At 46.2% G+C, this 20610-nt stretch overlaps 1 protein-coding gene across 1 annotated transcript in view; it reads left to right on the top strand.

The window, feature by feature from the left end:
* The window catches only part of LOC100679860, a 52170-nt gene extending 38506 nt beyond the window's left edge, over nucleotides 1–13664 (top strand). The window contains exons 2-4 of the mRNA XM_031930903.2: nucleotides 6589–6811; nucleotides 7305–7505; nucleotides 7623–13664. Of these exons, the coding sequence (XP_031786763.1) occupies nucleotides 6589–6811; nucleotides 7305–7505; nucleotides 7623–8590 (1392 nt within the window). The 3' untranslated portion in view covers nucleotides 8591–13664. The remainder of the gene's footprint in view (nucleotides 1–6588; nucleotides 6812–7304; nucleotides 7506–7622) is intronic.
* Nucleotides 13665–20610: the final 6946 nt, after the last annotated feature.

Below are 20610 nucleotides of genomic sequence, written 5' to 3'. Positions count from 1 at the left end.
CAATTACTTAAAAGCGTGCGGCGTGACGGAGAATGAGAGAGGGAGAAAGAAAGATAAGAGTATAAGGGGATGGGAGAAGCGAAATAAAATGAGTCACGAAAAGAGAGATAGCGAGAGAGGGAGAATCAGGTCAGCCAGTTTGGAGAGTACTCCAGGTATCTAACCTACCAGTTACCAGCCCACCACCTCTCGCTGGTCTCAATCTCATACAGCCGTCGGTCGTGCAGACCTCTACCAGCTCGCAGAGTTAATTCGCGCGCATGCATGCATGCAAACACACACACACACACACAGCCACGGAACTGTGTACACACACGTTGGCGGGTTTATGCCGAAGCTATTCACTGGCGATGTGACGAGCTACAAAGGCAACCGCTGCTAAAGACCGACGACTCCCTTCGATTTCGCTCTTTGGTCGAGAGAGGAATGCCGTTGCTCCGATTATCGCCTATACGTACGCTTTTTCGCTTTTCGTGTGCGTGTATTTTCACGCGCGTTTACCTCGCGACACCGACTCGTTCCAACAGCTCCACGAGAACCGATTAACAAAAACGAGTCTTTAAAGTCCCCCCGCTCTTCAGCCGCGCGACGTGCAAATAATCCTGCGCCGCGGCTGACTATTTACATTTTAGCCCGCGAGTGCCATCATCGAAAGTCCCTCGCTCTCTCTCTCTCTCTCTCTCTCTCTCTCTCTCTCTCTCTCTCTCTCTCTCTCTCTCTCTCTCTCTCTTTCTCTCTCAAAGGGCTAAGAAAGTTTCGGCGAACCTCTGGTCAATTAACCGGCTCACCCACTCTCTATCTAACCCTCTCTTTTTCCCATCCTCCAAGCCCATCCACTATACATCCTTTGCTCTTTCCCTCCCAAAGCCGTCTACATACACACCTGCATAGTTGAGTCTCCTCATCCTCCCATCTCGCGGTCTCTCTCTCTCTCTCTCTCTCTCTTGAATCTCGAGGGCGAGGGGGTCGAGAGGAGGTGCAGGAGGAAAAGGTATAGCAGTGTCGCCCGCCAACTCAGCACGTGGGGCTCGAGCTCCGCTGGCAAGCTTTGACGATTCTATTTCACTTGGCAGGCAGCAGTTATACACAAAGGGTGAACACGTACACACACACACACGCGCGCGCGCTAAGGCGGCCCGAAACTTGCTCCTCTTCTCGCGCTCCGGCGATTTCCACGGGGAGTCGATCGATCATCGCCTTTCGAAGTGTATATGCGCCGGCCGCGCGACGAGGGCGCATTAGAGCAGCCTATACCTGTCCTCATAGCTCTTCCAATCCCGACCGCAGAACAGCCGCGGAGGATGCATATTTCGACGCGGTACTTTTCCTCTTCAGGATTTTTTTTACTTTTCTCTCGGATGTTTAATAGCAGTTGAGGATTATTCGGGATTCGTCCTTTTTTCAGATCTTTTATTGCGGATTTAAACTTGATTATGAATAAATCACGCGCTGGCAGGTATCAATCCTCTTGAAAACAAAACCAGTACACGAATGAAAAATTCAAGCTGCGTTCAAATCGACAAACGCGCCGAGTCAAAAGAACGGGATGACTCTTCGATCGAGTGCGCATTTCGGCTGGTAATTAACCCTCGCGTCTATTTAATGACGGAGCAATTCAAATAGCAGTTAGCAAGCTAATCAATGTAATTAAATGTGTAATTGTAGAACATCGCGCTGCTGCGTATATCAATATCAAGCTCATTAACGTCATGTACCCTCTCTCGCAACCCCCCTATAGACACCGCATATCAATGAAATCTCCATAGACCTCGACCGTATCTTACATCCGAATTAAAATCCAACGCATCCAACCGTACGCACCTTTCTCGTAACGTTTAACAAATTACCTTTGCACCTTTGCAAGCTCAACGAAGCTTTCACTCGGCGAGAAAACACACCCTCCCTTCCTCTCGCGCTCTATTAATTCCAACCCCTCCAAAAGCAAAAAACTCATTCGAAATTCCCAAGCCGCACTCGATATAAGTTTTCACCACCTCCCCGCGCTATACGTAGACGTGCAAGAAGCGATGCCCGGCGCGAAATTGCTCGCCGATTGAAAAACTTATTCCGATAACCCCCGTCCGTCATACTACGCGCTAAAAACTTGTCAGCTTCGCAAGCTCCATCGCTTATGCAGCGATCGTTTGCCTCTCCGCGCGCGCGAGAACCGAGAGCGAACTCCCTGTGCGGAGGGGATTAACGAGATGTATCCCGAAAGCCGACGAGCTGCTCCGCTGATCGTGGAAGGGGTGAGGTATCCTTAATCAAGTCCGTTTGCTTCGTACAGCGACGTACGTCGATCTTGCGGTAGCGGGCTAACGCCCGCGAGAGCGAGAGGGAGCTTGCGTGAATAAATCAACTTTGATTTTGATGTATTCGAGGCGGGCCTGTTTATACGTAAGGGAGGGGTGTTCATGGGGTTTGAAGGTTTGTTTCAAGCCGTTTTAGCAAACAAGGCAGTTTTAGCATTGTTGGTACACCGCCATAGCTAGACTCGGCGCGCCAATTGTTTTAGGGAAAATGGAAAAGTGCATCACCTGCCAGAGACTCCAAGGATTTAGGCGTTGACGAATGGGCCAGTCGGTTAGGTTATCACTTTTTGAGGTTAGGAGTTCAAAAAACGAACCATCAATCAGAAAACGAATAAAAGGATAACCAAGTCTTTTTTACAGTAGGACAAAATCGAAAAAGCAGATTTTTCCCAACCGAAAAATGCTAATCAACTTTTATTCTTTCGGAAGAAAATATCATAAAATTATATTTTCCCCAGAACTACGTGTGTCATAAATCCTGCATCAGCAGCACGGCCGAATCTGTCAGAGCCGTCTTCAGAATCGAATCTATTTAAGCCGCCAATAAATTCCGACGCGCCTCTTTTCACGGTGCGAGAGTACATATACATAGCGTCTGCATCGGAAGCCGAAACAATTAATAAAAAACAAAGAAGAAGAAGAAGCAGCGTAACGCATTCCGGAATCCCATTTATCAGCGGAAAAGACGAGGTAGTAGCAGCGCAGTAGTTTTCTACTCCCGCAGCCGCTGCGAAAAGCGATTCAGAACTCGCGCGCGCAGCGCTTGATAAGACATCGATCCGCGCTAGCGCTGCGCGTTCTCTTAACTCGATAAAAACAATTTCTCCGTCAGCCATTTTATACCGCGCGGGAAAGTGTAATGAAGCGCGGATATTTGAAAAAAAGTCTTATTTAATCCGACAGCAGCAGTGAGGTCGCGAGAGCGTCATATTTCTCGGCGATGCTTTTTCGGGAGAACCACGCTGTGGAAGCGGAGAAGATGGAAAATAAAAATACCGTCCAATACAGTATCTCCAGCATGAGAGAGGGGCAACAATAGCCATTACATCAATTACTCGCCTGTTCTCTCTCTCTCTCTCTCTCTCTCTCTCTCTCTCTCTTATTATTTAATTATACCGTACGCGTCCTCTGCTCTCTCCAACCCATTGTCCGTCACAATACTTGACAGCACACCCTTTTCTTTCTTGTCCTCTTGACCGAGAGCCACTATACGGCCCCATCATCGTCGCTCGATGCACTGCCCCCCCCCCTCTCCTTCCCCCTACACTCTCTGTGTTATATCCGCACCAGCCACACACACACGGCGAAATTTCAAGATGTAGAATCGGGTCAGCGCACGCCTCCAGCTACACGTATGTATGTATATAGGTAGACATGGACATCGAGATATCGCCAGACGGTTTTATTGGCCGCGAAGTCTTGCGCTCCCCTCGCGAGAGAGCGTACGTGCTATCGACGAACTACAGAGACGTGGATTTTTACGAGCTAGCTCGCGACTACTACCGCTGCTGCACCTCGAGAGAGGGAGAGCAGCTCTCTCTCTCTCTCTCTCTCTCTCTCTCTCTCTCGACTGAAGTTTCAATTTCGGGAAGTATTTTCGTGCGCGAGCTCGGCAAGTTGGCTTGTAGTTTTACTTCTTCCTTCTCGCGCTTTCTCGTGCTTTTTTTCTCACTTTTTTTTCATCTTCACTACTTCCAACTCTGCTGTTTGCCGCCGCGGGATGTTGTTGATTTGATTATAAAACTGACGTATTGAGGGTTTTGATTGACGAGTGACTTTCCAACAAAGTCCCCTTGTTAGTGTTGGAACTGTTTTATCGACTGTACGCTATAAACGATAGCTTCTATCAATATTTAATGCGACAAGCGAACTCACTTGCTCTTATCGTGTTCTAGACTGTTATGGAATATTTAGAGATGATGTATCAGCAGCAGCTATAGAAATAATTAGTTTGAAATAAGTCAGTCCCCCTATTAAAACTTAATTCAACTTATTGTATTCGGATCCGTTGATATATCGTTTTCAAACTTTCTCAGACCGTCTATGGCGTAATTAATGATGGTAAGCGAGTTCGCTGGTAACGTATGAAATAAGCAATTTATTGACAAATTAATTATTTAGTTACAGTCGGTAAAACGGTTCCGGAGATAATAGAAGAACTATGGGCCTCTTTAAACACCGCAAACTCGTTGCTACTCCAAAAACAAGGCAAATTTTCGAAAAAAGAACAGTCACTTATTGAAAAGCGTGAAGAAGCACGAGAAGAGAGAAAAAACTCGCGGATTTTGAAATAAAAAAAGGACACGGAGATACGGCAAGCGAACGCGAATAAGTAGCGATGCAGAGAATGTCAGAGAGCGCGTGGGTGGAGGAGAAAGAGAGTAATGCAGAACAATGAGAACACAACTAGACCGTGTGAAGTGCAATATTTCCAGTGGTTCACCTGTTCCGCCTGGCCTTCCTCTGCGCATTTTACCCCCACTCCCTTTCCCTATCCAATTTCTTCTGTAATCTTTGAGGAAACGCGAGTCGATGGAGAAAGATTGAAACAGAAAATTAGATTTTTTTATCGCTCGCGTATTTCAAATTTTTATGTTTTCACGTAACGGCCCGTGTTTCACGTGCACGAATTGATTAACGACCTAGCTGCAGCGTCGATAGTTTCTGGAACTTTTGTAAAAGCTCGCGGTGATTGTACGTTTTTTTACGGTTCGGTGATTTCAAGAAGAACGTTTCTGTTCAGCGACGTTGAACCGTTTGGTAAATTTTTGAAGAGATCATAAGGATAGCCATTTGAATAATCGATTAGCCAATTTCAATTAACCTGCTACACGTGTCCTCTCTCTCTCTCTCTCTCTCTCTCTCTCTCTCTCTCTCTCTCTCTCTCTCTCTCTGTCTCTCACTCTCTTCTACGACGAGTTTTCGTATTTCGTATTTCGGGAGCCGCTGCCGCCATCCACTTCACTCCTTTCCTCTTCGGATTCTCACCTGACATATTTTCAATTTTTAACATCTCCTTAAAGAAACGGATGGAGGAACGGTTATAAAAAATGCATGAAGGCGCGAGCGAGAAGAAAATCCTTGTCTTATGAAAGAGCCATTTTATTCACGTGAAAGAGCAGCACACGACGGGAAGAGAGAGAGAGAGAGAGAGAGAGAGAGAGAGAGAGAGAGAGAGAGAGAGAGAGAGAGAAAGAAAGATGGAGATGGAAAGCAGGAGAAAGAGTGAGACAGAAAAAAGCTCTTCTTATACAAGAATTCTCTTATTTTGTTATGCAAAGAAGCTTCGCCTCTTTAATAATGACGCCTCTGCCCTCTTCTTCTTCTACTTCTTATTCGGGGTGCAGAGTTAGCGGTAACTTTTTCGCGTCGTATCTCACTCCCTTCCATAACTAGATTAACATTCAGCTTCTTTATTAATTATTTCCGAACTAATTCATAAACGCGTCCGATACTGCTATTTTATTCAAATCGTCAATTACACTAATTTCGTTCTTATTTTATCCAGCGAGCAAAGAGTTCGAACTTTTAAAATTAAAAATTCATACAAAGACCATATAGGATGCAACGGCGTATCCGTTTTCTGCAACGATAAGTAACGCATCTTTGGTTTCGTAAATAACTTTTATCAGCCCCCGCGCAGTCGTTCATTAGCCTGAAGAGAGAAAGAGGGAGGGGGTGGGGGAGGGCGAGCGAGTTTTTTCCTACGAACTCGCAAGCGAGCCACCCGCGAGTATCATAATCATCAAACCTTTCGTGGAATACGTTAGAGAGCTGCTCTCCCTGCATTAACGTGTATGTAGGTCAGGCTGCTACTGCTGCTGCGCGACGACTGCTGGAAGAGACGGTGGCGGCGGCGGCGGCTAATCTCATCGCCAGCTTTTATAACGATTCGTCGTTGAGTTTTCTCCTCCCATTTCCTCTAATTTTTTCTGTGTACTTCTTTAATTTTTGCCTCCCTTTTACTGTGCGCGCGCCCTCGCTCTCACACTCGTAGCTGCTTAAGGGAGCTTGCGATGGATCACACCGTTGAAATGAGTCTGATGGCTTCGTGTAAGAGCAAACACTCCTATACAAAGGTGTTATTAAGTATAAACAATCAAGTTTTGAGCAAATCATTTTTTATACACCCTTCGCTCGGTAAAATAGTTTTGGACCCCCTTAATTTAAGGGGGAGGGAATTACCCCTCGCATAATTAACACATATCTATAAAAATAATTTGAAAGTAAAATGCAATTCCTTCTAACGAGTGCATCCTTCCCATTGTGCTTGCAGGAGGCGTATAGAAAATGGGTGTGCAGCTCCCTGGTGCCTTACTTTGCTCATGGGGGACCGCTGGACTTTGAGTCCTCGGAGGAATCTTGGACCGGCCGGAGAATACGGCCCTGCCGGTCCCTATGCCAATCCGTGGAACAACGCTGTCCCTACCTACTTCCGGGAGACCGTGCGCCTGCATACCCTACGCAATACGCCGGCGAACCCACCTTTCTTTGTCGAGGTAATCGACTCGAAGCTGCAATTAGATTCACTTAGCCTAATGGCGCCGAGCTCCCTCTTTTTTTCCTTCTCTTCTTCAAATAACCAAGTTGCGCAGAGGCGAAAGAGGGGGCTTGTGCTAATCTCCGGATAAGGCTCGGAATATCGTGTACCGGGGCTCTGTAATACCGGGCGGGAAATTCGTGTTCGGGCTTGTCGCGTAATTGAGCTGTGCATGTTAACAACGGGAATGTACAATACCGCGGGGGGCGATGGTGTAACGCGCGGTTGCATATCGAAAACAATGCGTAGAACAAATTCAAGCTCACACTGTATGACGAAAATCAATATCGCGATTCCAGGAGTGCAGCAACGAGTAAAAAGGGCATACACTGTGCCTTGGCACCCTTGATACTCGTTCTCCGTGCGCGTAGCGCACTCGCGGCTCCGTATGCGAAATTCCGAGAAGAGGGAATCAGTGAGAGTAACGCAAATGTGCTTTGAAAACCTTTCAGATCCCAATATACCCGAGACGGGGGAGCAGGCTGCGAGGGCGCTGCATCCGAATACGGCGGACGAGTGCTGCTTCAACGTTTGCTCCGAGGACGAGCCGGCGCAGGGCATCTGTGCCAACTGCACGGGTAGCGTGCCCTACATGGGCCCTAAGAACCCTGATCCCCCGACAGCACCGCAATGCGACATCACATCCCTCCCAGGTGAGTTGAAATTCATACTCGCGCTTGAATCATTCATGGGACGGTCGACGTTGCGCCGAGATTCCGAGAGATTGTTTCGACTAATCGTCCGTCAACGCGTCTTCTCCCTTGTTCCAGGTCCACAGCAACCCGCGAGGTCGCCGTCGTCGCTGTGTGGCAGCGGCGGAATTGGTTCGATGATCAATCCCGACGACGACGACGCCGAGCAGTCGGCCACTTCCCTATCGCCGGATCCATCGGCCGAACCATCCTCACCGATCACCGCCACCGCCACCGCCACCACCACCACCACCACCACCACCACCAGCAACACCGCTACCACGACTACAACCACCACCACTACCACCGCCACCACTACAACCACTACAATCAGCACCAGCAGCGCCGCGACGACGACCTCGTCACCGGTGCCGCTGCTCTGTCTCTTCTGGCTCTGGGGCGTCCTGTTCTCCAGCCAGTGCTCGGTGCGCTGCCTCCTCGAGTTCGTCGGCCTGGCGGAACGCTGCCTCCGAGCCTTTCGCGTTACCGGCGCTCGCCTCATTCTACTGCTCCTCCTGGCGCCACTTCCGGCCTTGAGCCGTCGCCAGCCTCAAGGTCGCCGTCTCCGTCGACCCCATCGTCGCGGCGCCCGCGGCTGGCGCTGCCTCGCGGCTTCACCGCTGCAGCTGGTCCGCTCCTCGGTCGCGACCACCGTGAGCTCTGCCCGCGGCGCTACTGTCGCGAAGCCGAGTCCGTGCAGGGGGCGTCGCCTGCGCTGCTACTGCTGCTGCTGCTGCTACCGCTGGTGGCTCTGGCCCAGCCGCTGGAAGGGCGCCGAGTGGCCCCCCTACCGCCGCCGCGGTAGGGGTCCGCGCGTCGGGGCTCGCAGGGGGCGTTGCTGTGGCTGGTGCTACTGGCGCTGGCTGTGGCCTTGCAGGTGGAAGCCGAAGGGTCGGGGCCCCCTGACTCGGCTCCTGGCGTTCAGGGGCCAGCAACAGCCGCTCTGGCCGCGCAAGAAGCGCCGACGGAAAGTGCGCTTCGGCGCCTCCTGCTGCCGCGAGCTCGACCTCGCTCGGTCCACCTCCTGGTGCAGGGAACCGTCTTAGGGGGCTCCCGCGAGGGCTGCCGCCACCGGCTTCGAACCACCGACTTTCTTTGCTTCCTTCCACACACTTCTCTCCGCCGAGGAGCTGAACGACGTGCGAGACGAACAAACAGACAAAAAAAAATGTACGAGAAGAAGAAGAGAATTTTCACGCCGCGCCGATCGAACGTGCGAACGAACGACGGACGGGGCGGGCATAGAGCGCGAGAGAGCTTGCGGCCGAGCGGAATGCGAGCATGGAATTCGCGTTTCGGCGAGGCCGGGAACTCGACCGACACACACAGAGGCTTACGAATGTTTAAAGGCTAATGGGAATAATAATAATAAACAATAATACAATAATAATGATTAATGAATAATTAACGATTAACCGAGTCGACATGCAGCGAGAGAAAGAGAGAGAGAGAGAGAGAGAAAGAGGACGAAAGATTGCGAATGGGTCTGAAAGAGAGTGTGTCTTAGCGAGCGTATGCGAGAGTGCGCCAGAAAGATGAAAATTACGAACGCATAAAGCCAAACACATGCCAGAGGACACATAACGTGAGCCGAAGTATGCGAGTAACGTTATTATTATACATATTATTATACATAGCGCGAGGGAAAAATAAATTTTCGCGAAAGCACGGCCGAATGGAAAGATGAAGGATAGAGGGGGGCACACACATACAGTTAAACGGTACACACGCACAGACGCGAGAGGCAGAAAAGGGAGAGAGATAGAGATGGAAGAGGCTCGAAGGACGACGTCCGTGACGCAATTATTATTATATAAATTATACTGACGTATTAGCGCGCCGCTGCGAGCTGGCGTGTCCCAGTTAAGCGTAACATTATTTAACCGGGCAGCCGGAGAGATATGTCGTTTGATTGATGGTCGGCGCCGCCGCCTCGAGAGAGTCAGAGAGAGGGTGAAAAAGATCATATAGATATAGAGCAACTGTGCGCGAGTACGTATATTGGTGCGAGCTGATGTAACAGCGTTTTAGCCGCGCGGGTATGTAACGTATAACAATATACAGTGTGGCGCGGGCGCGTGTACGGGAAATTCGAACTTGTTCGAGGTACTTACGGGCTAATTCTTTTCCTTCCTCATTTTCTTATCTCAGAGAAAAGAAAATAAACAAAAAACAAGAGAGTCACACACGACGATGAAGTAATGGAAATAAAAAATATACAAATATATATTAATAATATATTAGGAGTTTCGTTTTCCTCCCCGAGATATACAATAACCATGGTATTAGATTCTATTATATTTTTTTAAATAAAGTAAGATGATACTGTTACTGTTAGACTAAATTAATTAATTTTATAAAAAGTTGCAAAAAAAACGTTTTCTTAAAAAATAAAAATAAATAAATAATGAATGAACATAATATACATACATATATATACACATATATATATATACAGACACCTATGATAAAAAGAGGAAACCCGTTGTTAACGTTCGACTTTTTTGTACACCAGACGAGTTAAAGAGAGAGAAAGAGCGAGTGAGAGAGAGAGAGAGAGAGAGCGAGCGCGAGAGAGCCACATACACATTCTTCTAATGAGCATGTCGATCACACTTTCAGCCCAAAATGTATACAACACACACATAGAGAAATTCCCCGGCTATATCGTAGACAGGAGGAGATAACTATACTCGCGCGAAAGGAGGAATCGCGACTGCACACAGAGACTGCAGAGAAAAAAAGTATAATGATAACACACGAGCTCGCGCGCGTGAAAGAGTGGAGCGCCTAAAGGAATTTCCGCGTGCACGCGGACGTGCTATCGCCGACACATCTACGACATACCTATATATACATATAATAGTGAGAGAGAGAGAGAGAGAGAGAGAGAGAGAGAGAGAGAGAGCGCAAATACGTGAGTGTGTGTGCGTGTAAACGTAAGTATATGTGTGGGTATGTGCGAGAGAGAGAAAGAGAGTGAAAGAGCCCGAGGCGACTTAACACGAGGCGCGGCGCCGCCGCTCGTGCAGCGTTCGCGGGCTTCGCGCCGTTTAACGACTGCATACATAGCTACGATTGACGCGCCGCAAACGAGAGATGAAACACTGTACGCATAGCACATTACAATAGAGGAGATTATTATAAGATGAGAGAGAGAGAGAGAGAGAGGGTATGTGTATAAGCGCTCGCGCGACACGAATGCAAATTTTGAAAGAGCGAGAGAAAATTACGCCTCACGGCGCATACGCTGTACCAGAGCGGGAGAGAAAGAGCGAAGTGGGAGACATAGAAGAGGAAGATACGCGCGAGGCAACCGAAGCCGTTATCGAGGTATAATATGTGTTCGTTTAGACATTATATACATAAAATAAATATTGTATTAAAAAAAACTAGATTATAAAGTGACAAAAAAAATGAGCGAGTCAGACAAAGGAGCTACAAGACGACGAAGTGCCGGGGGCGCAGGGCTGCGTGTGCAAGCGAGCGAGAGAGAGAGAGAGAGAGAGAGTGCGTTATACAAACAGAATTATTATAATAGCGCGATCGTCCGCATCGAGCGATTATATATACACATACACATTGACGAATTATATACACAGGCGAGAGAGAGAGAGAGAGAGAGTGAGAGCGAGATCTTGTAGATTGCGATTGCGGCCCCCACCCACACGTACAGAGCTGCAACAGCCACAACGTAAGAACTAACACCTCCACCCCCTGTGTATGAGAGAATGTGAGAGAAAGAGAGAAAGAGAGAGAGAGAGAGAGAGAGAGAGAGAGAGAGAGAGAGAGAGAGAGAGAGCGAGATGAAAAAGTGAAAGGCGAGCACCGATGCACCGACTCGGATCTACTTCGTTATATTATATAGGATTGTTCGTTTTTCCGTTGAAACCGATGAAACTTTTTGAGACGAGAATCTTGCGTTGATTCATTTTTTGCGGGAACACCATGGTGACACACGGACACACATACATACATGCTGTACGAGTATATATATATATATATAAATATAAATTATAAGAGTGGCTCGGGGGCTCGAGCGTCGTGTTGATAAACCCCCGGGTCGAGCGAGCGGAAAAGGCGCACCGTATAAGGTGGCACGAGGAAACGACGCGGATCAGTTGTTGTTGTTATTCCTTTATCTTCTTCTTCTTCTTCTCCTTCCTGTATATTGTCTTACCTCGACTGCGGAAATGCCAACGGCTGCGCGTTATACACCTTTTTCCTTCCGTTCGATAACGTCGTTGCTCGCTCTGACGCCTAATTAAGAGTATTATATACCGAGAGGAATCGCGAGCTTTATCGTTTGTCAAAAGAAAAAAGAAGCACTTCACTTGTTCCATGATTTTCTTCAAGTCCGTCGAGAGAGGTCTCGTTGAGGATACACATTACAATATTAGAGAGAAGTCGTATGCATTTCCGCTCGTCTGCACCGCCCGGATAAACACGATACACTCGTCCCACTCGTTCTCTCGGGCTCGAAGGCGTCGTCGCGCGAGAGCAAGATAAAAAAATCGAAGGGGGAGAGGACTCGAGCCACCGAGAGAACGAGAGGGAAGCGCGAGGGCGGAAAGTCACGATACGCACAACTTGTAACACTCACGACCTGTATGTCCGAGACGTAATTCCCCGAGAGATCCGCGTTTTTTACGAGACCGCAGAAAAGCGCGAAAAAATGTGAAAAAAAAAGATATATAAAAATAAAGAAACAAAAAATAAAAAAATAAAAACATAACGAAGGGGATACCGGGCCGAAATTTTACATTTCGCGCTGTCAGATCCCGCGCCGCCCATATATACGACCCGATGAAGACGGGCCAAGTTGTTAGTTATCGCGCTTGCACCGTTTTATAACCTTTCCTCTCCTCCCCCGCCCCTCTCCGATCCCCCGTGACTCCCTCAGAGAGCTGTCCCTTTTCGAATCCTTGGAGACGCTTGCGAGGTAAATACTTATATACGTGTACAAGTCCTCGTCGTTTTCTCGTCATAGTTATATACACCAAAAAAGATTTTCGTTTCTGTGAAAAAGAATGAAAAACGAGAGAGAGAGAGAGAGAGAGAGAGAGAGAGAGAGAGAGAGAGAGAGAGCGAGAGAGAGAGAGAGATGATAATGTCGATGATGAACTTTTCGTTGTGTAGCGCGTCTTAACATAAATGGGAGAGATCGACCCGTGAGAACAAAAAAATTTTAATCCGAGAGGAGAGAATCTGTCTTGATTCAATGTTGAGTGAACGTTGGACCATTGTGTAGGGAAAACCGTTAAGCCGACGCTGGGCCGATGTGTATAGCCGAATAAAGTGACAAAAAAAAAGAAAATAATGCTCGAGAAATTTAAGGAAACAGAACAAAAAAATTTTTAGATGCGCACTCTGTTTAGGAGGCTCGTTTAAAGTGCGTTTAGGGGAACTTGAAGGCCCACCGAAATTTAAAGTCGATGTACTTAGACACTGTTTGATTAATAAAAAAAAAGATATAGAAAAAGGTGTTTTTTTCTAATAAAAAAAATCGTTTGTTCAATATGACGAATAATTGCAAAAAAAAAACGTTAAAAACACACACACACAAAGAAAGAATCACAACCGATTAACGATAATGAAAAAACAAGCAGATCGAGGACGTTTACACGGAATCGACAAGATTCGTGCGGATTTCCAAGGCAATCTGCCAACGAGGAGCTTTTATTGAACACAAACGAACCTTCTCCTTCTCCCCCACTCTCCCACACCCGATTTCCAGCAACAACCGAACAGCCCTCACCTCGTCCGATCCGACTCCCACATCAAAGCATAGGCAAAAGCAAAACAGTATAAAACATATAGAGATCGTGGACTCGCAAACACCCAAGTTAACGTTTTTAGAGCGATATATAATGCTTCCTAATTCTTTTTCCTCATTATATACTTTCGTTTGAGTGTGTAACATCATAGTATTTTTGTGACGATCGTTCGTATACGTAGCTCATAGATTCGCGAAGATTTTTCTACGAGTTCTTTTATAGTAGTTTTATAGAGGAAGAGTTTTATTGAGTAGAGATTAAGCTTCGCATATAACGAAAGTAGCTAAATGAAACAGAAAAAAAAAACATGAAACAAACAACAAGTTGTAAGGCTCGATACCGAGAAAAAAAATCGTTTTTTAGAAACGTATTTAAATTATGGTCGTAAGTGAGTAATACTATACGATGACACGAAAGCAACAAACAAAAAAATATAAATATATATATACAAATGATAAAAGCATCGATACTGCGTCAGTTAAGTTAATCAATGATTCAACGTTTATTTATTGTTAAAAAGAAAAAAAAAGAAATAGTAAAAATATAGTGATCAGTTTTCATCATTGTCGAAATTTTTCTTTAACCTTTTAAAGCTGTCTGTGGATCACACTCGTTATATAAACATGAACTAACTTTTGAATACACAATAATTGAATCGATAACCAAATTCTATATGAAACTATTAGTGTTTCTACAAGTACTTCAGAATAAAATAAATTCCATTTTACTCTAACCTATCTTTAACTTTTCTAAGCTCTTCTCTTCTTCTACACCACTGTATACTATTATATTTTATTTGTTACGATCCTTCATTCACTCTGATACCTATATACTAATCTTTATATTATATTCTGTAAACTTTCCTCATGCTTTGTTATCGGTGCTGATATTCAGTATAGTAACCACATTTACATCATACTTTTCGTTAAATCCAATTACAAAGTTTTGATTTATAATTTCGATTTTAATTTTTAATAAGTATTACAATACTCGCAAGAGTAAGTAACATTACAACGAGACCAATTTTTATTTTCCAGCAAAAGCGAAGCGCTTTGTCTCTGTTAATCGACATTGATTTTACGATCTCTCTCCAGCCTCGCACGAATCCATCAAAAATCAAGGAATTTCCGAAAACTTCTCGCACAGCTGCAGTAAAATCCGCTCCCTCAACTAGCGGCGCAATGAAAAAGTAGTAGTCCGAGCTGCAAAGTGGCCGGAGTAATGGAAATTCATGAAATTAATCCGGCACTTTCGAGAAGAAGAAGAAGAAGAAGAAAACGCGATTTCAATCGTCAACCGACAATCCATCACGAAGCCAAGGTGTGCGTCCATCTATATGCAGGTGTAGCCGCGAGAGAACGCGCAAAGTTACACAAAGTCATCGGCGCCGACAACTTTTGCGCGGTGTCGTTGGCAGTAGCAGCTTCGTCGTCGCTGGAAGTCTCAAAAGCGCTCCGCTGTGGGACATCCCGATTATTAGGAGAGCAAAGTGTTCCATTCCGAGAAAGGCTGCCTGTCAGAGACAAAGGGAAAAGTTTTTTACTCGCGGGGCATTCATCTCGGGAGATTTAAGCGCCGTTTGTTTGGCCATCGTAATGACGCGCTTTCACTGTCTGATGAATGAAAATTTTCGAAAAGTACATTCGCTGTGCTTTGGCCTTTTCGAAGAAGCTGCGTGCAGCGGAGGCCGTCAAGTCGGAAGGCGTTTGTCTCGAGGCATAAGTACTCTTGGATTATTGGAAATTCAATTTCGCTGCTTTCTCGCACTGCGCGAGAGTGCTTTGTAGGTTTAATTTGAAGCTTGACATTTTTGTTTATGGCGTCTTTTGATTATTTGGACTGAAATTCGCTATTCCAATTTTCTGAAACCTATGCATACTTATTGTTTTTAAAAAGGACGCTGTGTTGACTGAAACACAAGATATGAGCATAAAAACAAGGAATTTCGAAGGGTCGATGATGCGCGAAATCGGTTACACTTTATCAGCAATTTAGAGGCTGAGGTTTTTGCTTTCCTTTGCTCTTCTGACCGTTACTTACACGCCTGCTCTATTATGCATTCTCGAGTCTGCAGAGCTGACTGTGCCAAACCGATGCTTGGCCAATACATAGTCAGAATGGTATACAAGCTCGGGCATGGTAAATCGCGTTTAATAAACTGCAACGCGAATAAATTTAATATGAATTTAGTCATTAATTTCGTGGATTGATTGCTGTTAAAATTATTTGGAAATTTAAATTCTCTTAAAGCTAAAAGAAATAAGGCAATAAAACATTTTTACTTAATTCCTCATCTAGACATTTTTAGCTTCGCAGTAATATCTGAACAGCGATCGTGTCGTTTAAAAAAAGCCCAGACTACCTCTGCATTTGCAACCGTTACAGAGCATACAAATCCGTGCAAGCTCAAGTACTTACGACGCATCTCAAGAGAGAGAGAGAGAGAGAGAGAGAGAGAGAGAGAGAGAGAGAGAGAGAGAGAGAGAGAGAGAGAGAGAGAGAGAGAGAGAAAGAGAAAGAATTAATTAGAACGCCGGGATTAATTCTTGCGCGCTCGACAGATTATCGCATTGCGACAATGCTTCCCCGACTACAAGCAGCAGCAGCGATGACGACGAGGAGAAAGAAGGTTATAGACGGGACAACAATGCTAATAGTGCGATGGAAATGAAAATGAGGGGGCGCGGAGAGGCGAAAAAAAGAGGCTGAGGAAAGAAAGGTGAGTCGAGCGCGCGCGCGACGGAAACAACACAAAAAACAAAGAGTACAGGGGGAGAAAGTAAGGAGCGAGAGAAGAGAAGAAAAAGAAAAAAAGAAGAACGTATAGCAGCTTCGGAGCCGGCTACGCTCGTTATACACTCGTAAAATGGAGCAAAGGAAAACTTTCCTCGACAATACGTACATACAGCATCAGCTCGGCGACAATGACGCCGACGCGGCAGTTTCGATTATCGTAAATGGCTTCCGAGAGTGCCTGAACAGCTTCGTTCCTGCTTACGTTATTTTTCTCTATAATTTCTTCCCAGAAAAAATCCAAGTTATCAACCGCCAGTCGATCTGATTCACAGAGATAGAGTCTAATCTGGCCACTTGCCGCGTGCACTCGATGACGCCTCGGAAGTGACTGTATACCGGATCGGATGCAGCTTGCGAACAAAGGCGAGCTTGCGCGGATATCCATCATCTTCATCGCTCTGTATACAGTATTATATAGCTCCGGGGAGAGCAGAGCTTTGATCTTTCGGCGAACCGCGGAATAGTCTCTCTGTGGCTTATGTATATAGGTATACGACACGCGATACTGCCATCGGAATCCATCTCGTTTATCGGTGGATTAGAATCCGTCGATTTTTTTCTCTCGGTCTGTGCAGTCTGCTAAAATATTTAGATTTTGAACACCAGGCGCGGAAAGCTTGCAGGCGCTCGACTCTAATCGAGGAAACTTTCTGAATAATGCATTTACACCGCGCTCTCGGCTTCGGGAGAAAAAGTTTCATAATGGACTTTGAAAAATTGACGTGGCTGATAAGCGGCTCGAGCTTTTAATAGCCTAGACGTTTGTTTCTCGTCGTCAACGAACTTCTTTCTTACACGGCGGGAAAGCTTCAAACATACGAAACTTCGTATTACATAATAATAGCCATTCACTCTGGCGGGCCTTCATTCGATCGGGAATCCAGAGCTTTTAAAGCTCCCGAATTCGGTCCCCGATACTTTTTCTCATGCATTTCACATGCTCTCCTCTCTCCGGGCCGCCTCTGACCTACTAAAGCTCCCCGGCGCACGCTCTGCTCTCCCTCTCGCATACATATACATATAGACGAGGACGGGCAAGTCTACGGGGGGGGGGGGGGCATCCCGACACCCTCGAATCTTTTTCAACGTTATCCGTAGGCATATTATCCCCTCGTTCCGTACAATCGCTCGACTCTTTGATGCTTTTTTTCTCTTATACCTCTTTCGAATTTTAAAGGGCCGAGTAGTGAATTCCGGTATTTTACGACGCCGGGCCGCGTATAATACTCCGCCGCGCTCGATTATCAATGAAGCCCTCGAGACGCTGCTGCTTCGAGAGTAACTAAATCACTTCGGATTCATTTTTGCATTCTCGACGCTGCGCTTTTCAAGGTTATTAGGAGAGGAGGACGAGGATATAATAAAGCGCAATTATAATCGCTGTATAAGATCCCGATTCATCGATGCTTCAGCGCAATCTGCTGGTACTTTCGTCGCGCGCTGCAGGAAAAATAAGATAAAGAGAGAGAGAGAGAGAGAGAGAGAGAGAGAGAGAGAGAGAAAGAGAAAGAGAAAGTACGGAGAGGAATCGTCCCATTCGGACGCCGCGCGTTTATCGAGTAGAGCACGTCCCGTTTGATTTATCGAACAATTACTTTTTCTCGGTGTGTATATATATATATACACACACATCGGGTGAGAGGGAGAGAGAGAGAGAGAGAGAACTCGCGCGAGAGGGAAGCAGTAGTGTGGCTGCAGCAGCGGAGCGACGATCGATCGCAAGCTCGCGGGAGCACTGCACAACAGCAGCGGCTGCAAAGGAATTTCCCGCCGCTGCAGCAGCACTACTCGGATGGAGCTGGCGAAAAAAGATTTTCTTCTTTTTTTTTAGTTTGGAGAGTTGTTCAATGATGCGATTTTAAGTATAGTTGTTCTGGGACCAATACTGGGAGGGGTTAGTGGTACTACTAATGCAAGTCCTTTGACGCATAATGAAACGTTTTTAATAATAAATTTTTATGAGACGAAAAATCATCTTCCAACGGATACAGTCCCATTCCACATCGACTGGACGATTGATTCGACGCCGTTGGAAGATCGTCCAGGGAGAGAAGGGCATATACTATACAGTTAAGCCCGTTATAATTTTCGGTGTCGTTTAACGCGAATTGACTTCCAGTAGGCTGCTCGCGCCTAGCTCTAAAACGGGTCAACTTATGACGGAATCGAATTCCCTATCCCCGCTCGTTTTCTGCTAAGGTGGAGAGCTGCTACTGCTTCTGGCTTTTGGCACGGGAGCCGCCTTTTTTCCCCGGTCTCGTTAATTAATGCTCATCTCTTTCTTTTTTATCAAACCCTCGGTTTCCAGCAGACTTCGATCGCCGTGTTTACTTTTTATTGGAACAGCGGCGGAGAGAGTCTATTAAGGATTGCTACGAGGTTTGCTGGTCCGTTGATTTACGGAGTGTCTGTGCTCTGATCGCTGGTGTTGACTTTACGCCTTTACTATTTTTTAAGTGCGCTTCTAACATTTTTAAATAAATATTTTAGTTGCTCTACAAGCGTGTCAAGTGGTCGGCTAATGATTGGCAATTGTTATGTTGAGATAAAATACACAGCCATCAGAGTGAGTGTGTATATAGCGGGGAATGGCTCGAAGCTCGAAAGACAAACAAAACTGTCGAAAGGAATTTATTTTTCATTTGGGCAATTAGACTTGATTGTACGTTAAATGAGCGATGAAAGATGAGACGCGCGATGCATAACAATGAGAAACTGCAGCGCGGTGCCGAGAACCCGAGCGCACGCGCAGGTATTCCAGTGCAGAATAAATAAAATTAACGCTGCGCGCTGGCTAAAGCAGAGCTATCCGCATTCTCGAGATATTCGAGTTAATTGAATCATAGCTAGGATGAAAAAAATTCTTCAAAATAATTATAACCAATAACCGATCGCATACTCCTCATCGTCAAAACTATGCGAATAAGAATCTCGACCGTGTAAGCTCCGAAGATATACTTAATTCCCGATTGTTGCAGCATTGATTACGCCCCGACCTCTGTATTGCATTACATCGTCAAAAAATTTAGTAAAAAAAATTCTAGCTTTCCGCCTCGGGCGAAAGCAAAAGAGCCCCCCAGCTGCGAGAAATCTTCGGCTTCCGCGAAAAATCCAATCGGAAAGCGACGGAAAAACCGAAGAAGCTTGCAGCGGTAGCGCCAGTGTCGAAACCCTCTCTTTACGAAGGCCCAGCTGCAGCAGCAGCGCCGCACACGCGTATAGGTGTACACATAGATGCTACTGCTGCCAGTGAGAGAGAGAGAGAGAGAGAGAGAGAGAGAGAGAGAGAGAGAGAGAGAGAGAGAAAGAGCGCGTGCGTATTGATCTCTCGCGCACGAGCGAGAGAGAGAGTCTCTTCTAACGCGAGCTTGCACAAGAGAGGCCGCGAAAGTCCTCGAGTCTTTCCATCCCGCTCCCTCTCGTTCTTTCCCGATAATTTTCTCGTAATGGACGAGAGAGAGAGAGAGAGAGAGAGAGAGAGAGAGAGAGAGAGAGGGAGTGGGAGACAATGATGAAAAGTGGGGGAAACCTCGAGATAGAGGGTAATGAATGTGGATGGGTTCGTCGCAAGCTCGGTGCTACTGCGCTCTGTGCTCTGCTTTTTGCGAAAACCGATCGATTTTTTCAGGGACACACACGCGACTCTCATTGTCGTCCGTGTTATCCGATTCCAGTTATTGCCTGTATAGAAATCGTTCGATCGAATTTTACGTACCCATACGCGAACGTTATCTCTCGCGTCCGAAAAAGCTCGCGACAAATTTTTACGCTCTATTTAATCTCGGTCTTCCGCTGCGCTTGATAATTGCGTCGTTATATGTGGAAGTCGGCTTTTACGATCTTCCACCGATGACGATGGGAGATAATTCCTCATTGTACGAGCCGATGCCGAGGCTGCAAAAATTTATCAGCGCTGATTTTATACGTTAGTATGTACTTCATGCCGATACGCGTTTAATCGGAGAGCTTTCGATTTTTTTTCTCGGCGAATCTCGGCGAAGTTACGTCCGCGGATTCGTATAAAATTCGATTTCTCCACGTCGCGCCGGATCTCTCTTCCATAATTTTTCTTCTGCCCTCCACGCGCTCGGCGCGCCGGGCAAACTCATCGCTTATCCGATTTCGCAAAGTCCGCGCACGAGAGAGACGGGAAAAACCGCAGAAATAGAGAACCCGCTACAAAGTAGGATAAAATGCGCGTCTTATGTGTTTGTCTGCGGTCCGAGAGTGGATGCGGGATCGGAGAGAAATGAAGAGAAAAAGAAGATGATGGAGATCCGAAAGCGTTGTCGAATTTTTGGAAGTGTTCATTTTCAAAAAACTAATACCAAATTTCAGCGAACCCTCGTGAATCGAACGATTTTTCCAATAATCGAAGGCTCGACGGGATTCAATTAAAACATTATCACACAGCTGCAAGCCACCGTATACGAGAGCGAGAGAGAGTAAAAAAGCTCGAGCGAAAGAAGACGCAGGGGGTAAAATTCAATTTC

Source organism: Nasonia vitripennis, chromosome 5 (genome assembly GCF_009193385.2).
Source record: "Nasonia vitripennis strain AsymCx chromosome 5, Nvit_psr_1.1, whole genome shotgun sequence".
Taxonomy (NCBI): Eukaryota; Metazoa; Arthropoda; class Insecta; order Hymenoptera; family Pteromalidae; genus Nasonia; species Nasonia vitripennis.
This window is presented reverse-complemented; position numbering and strand designations above follow the sequence as displayed.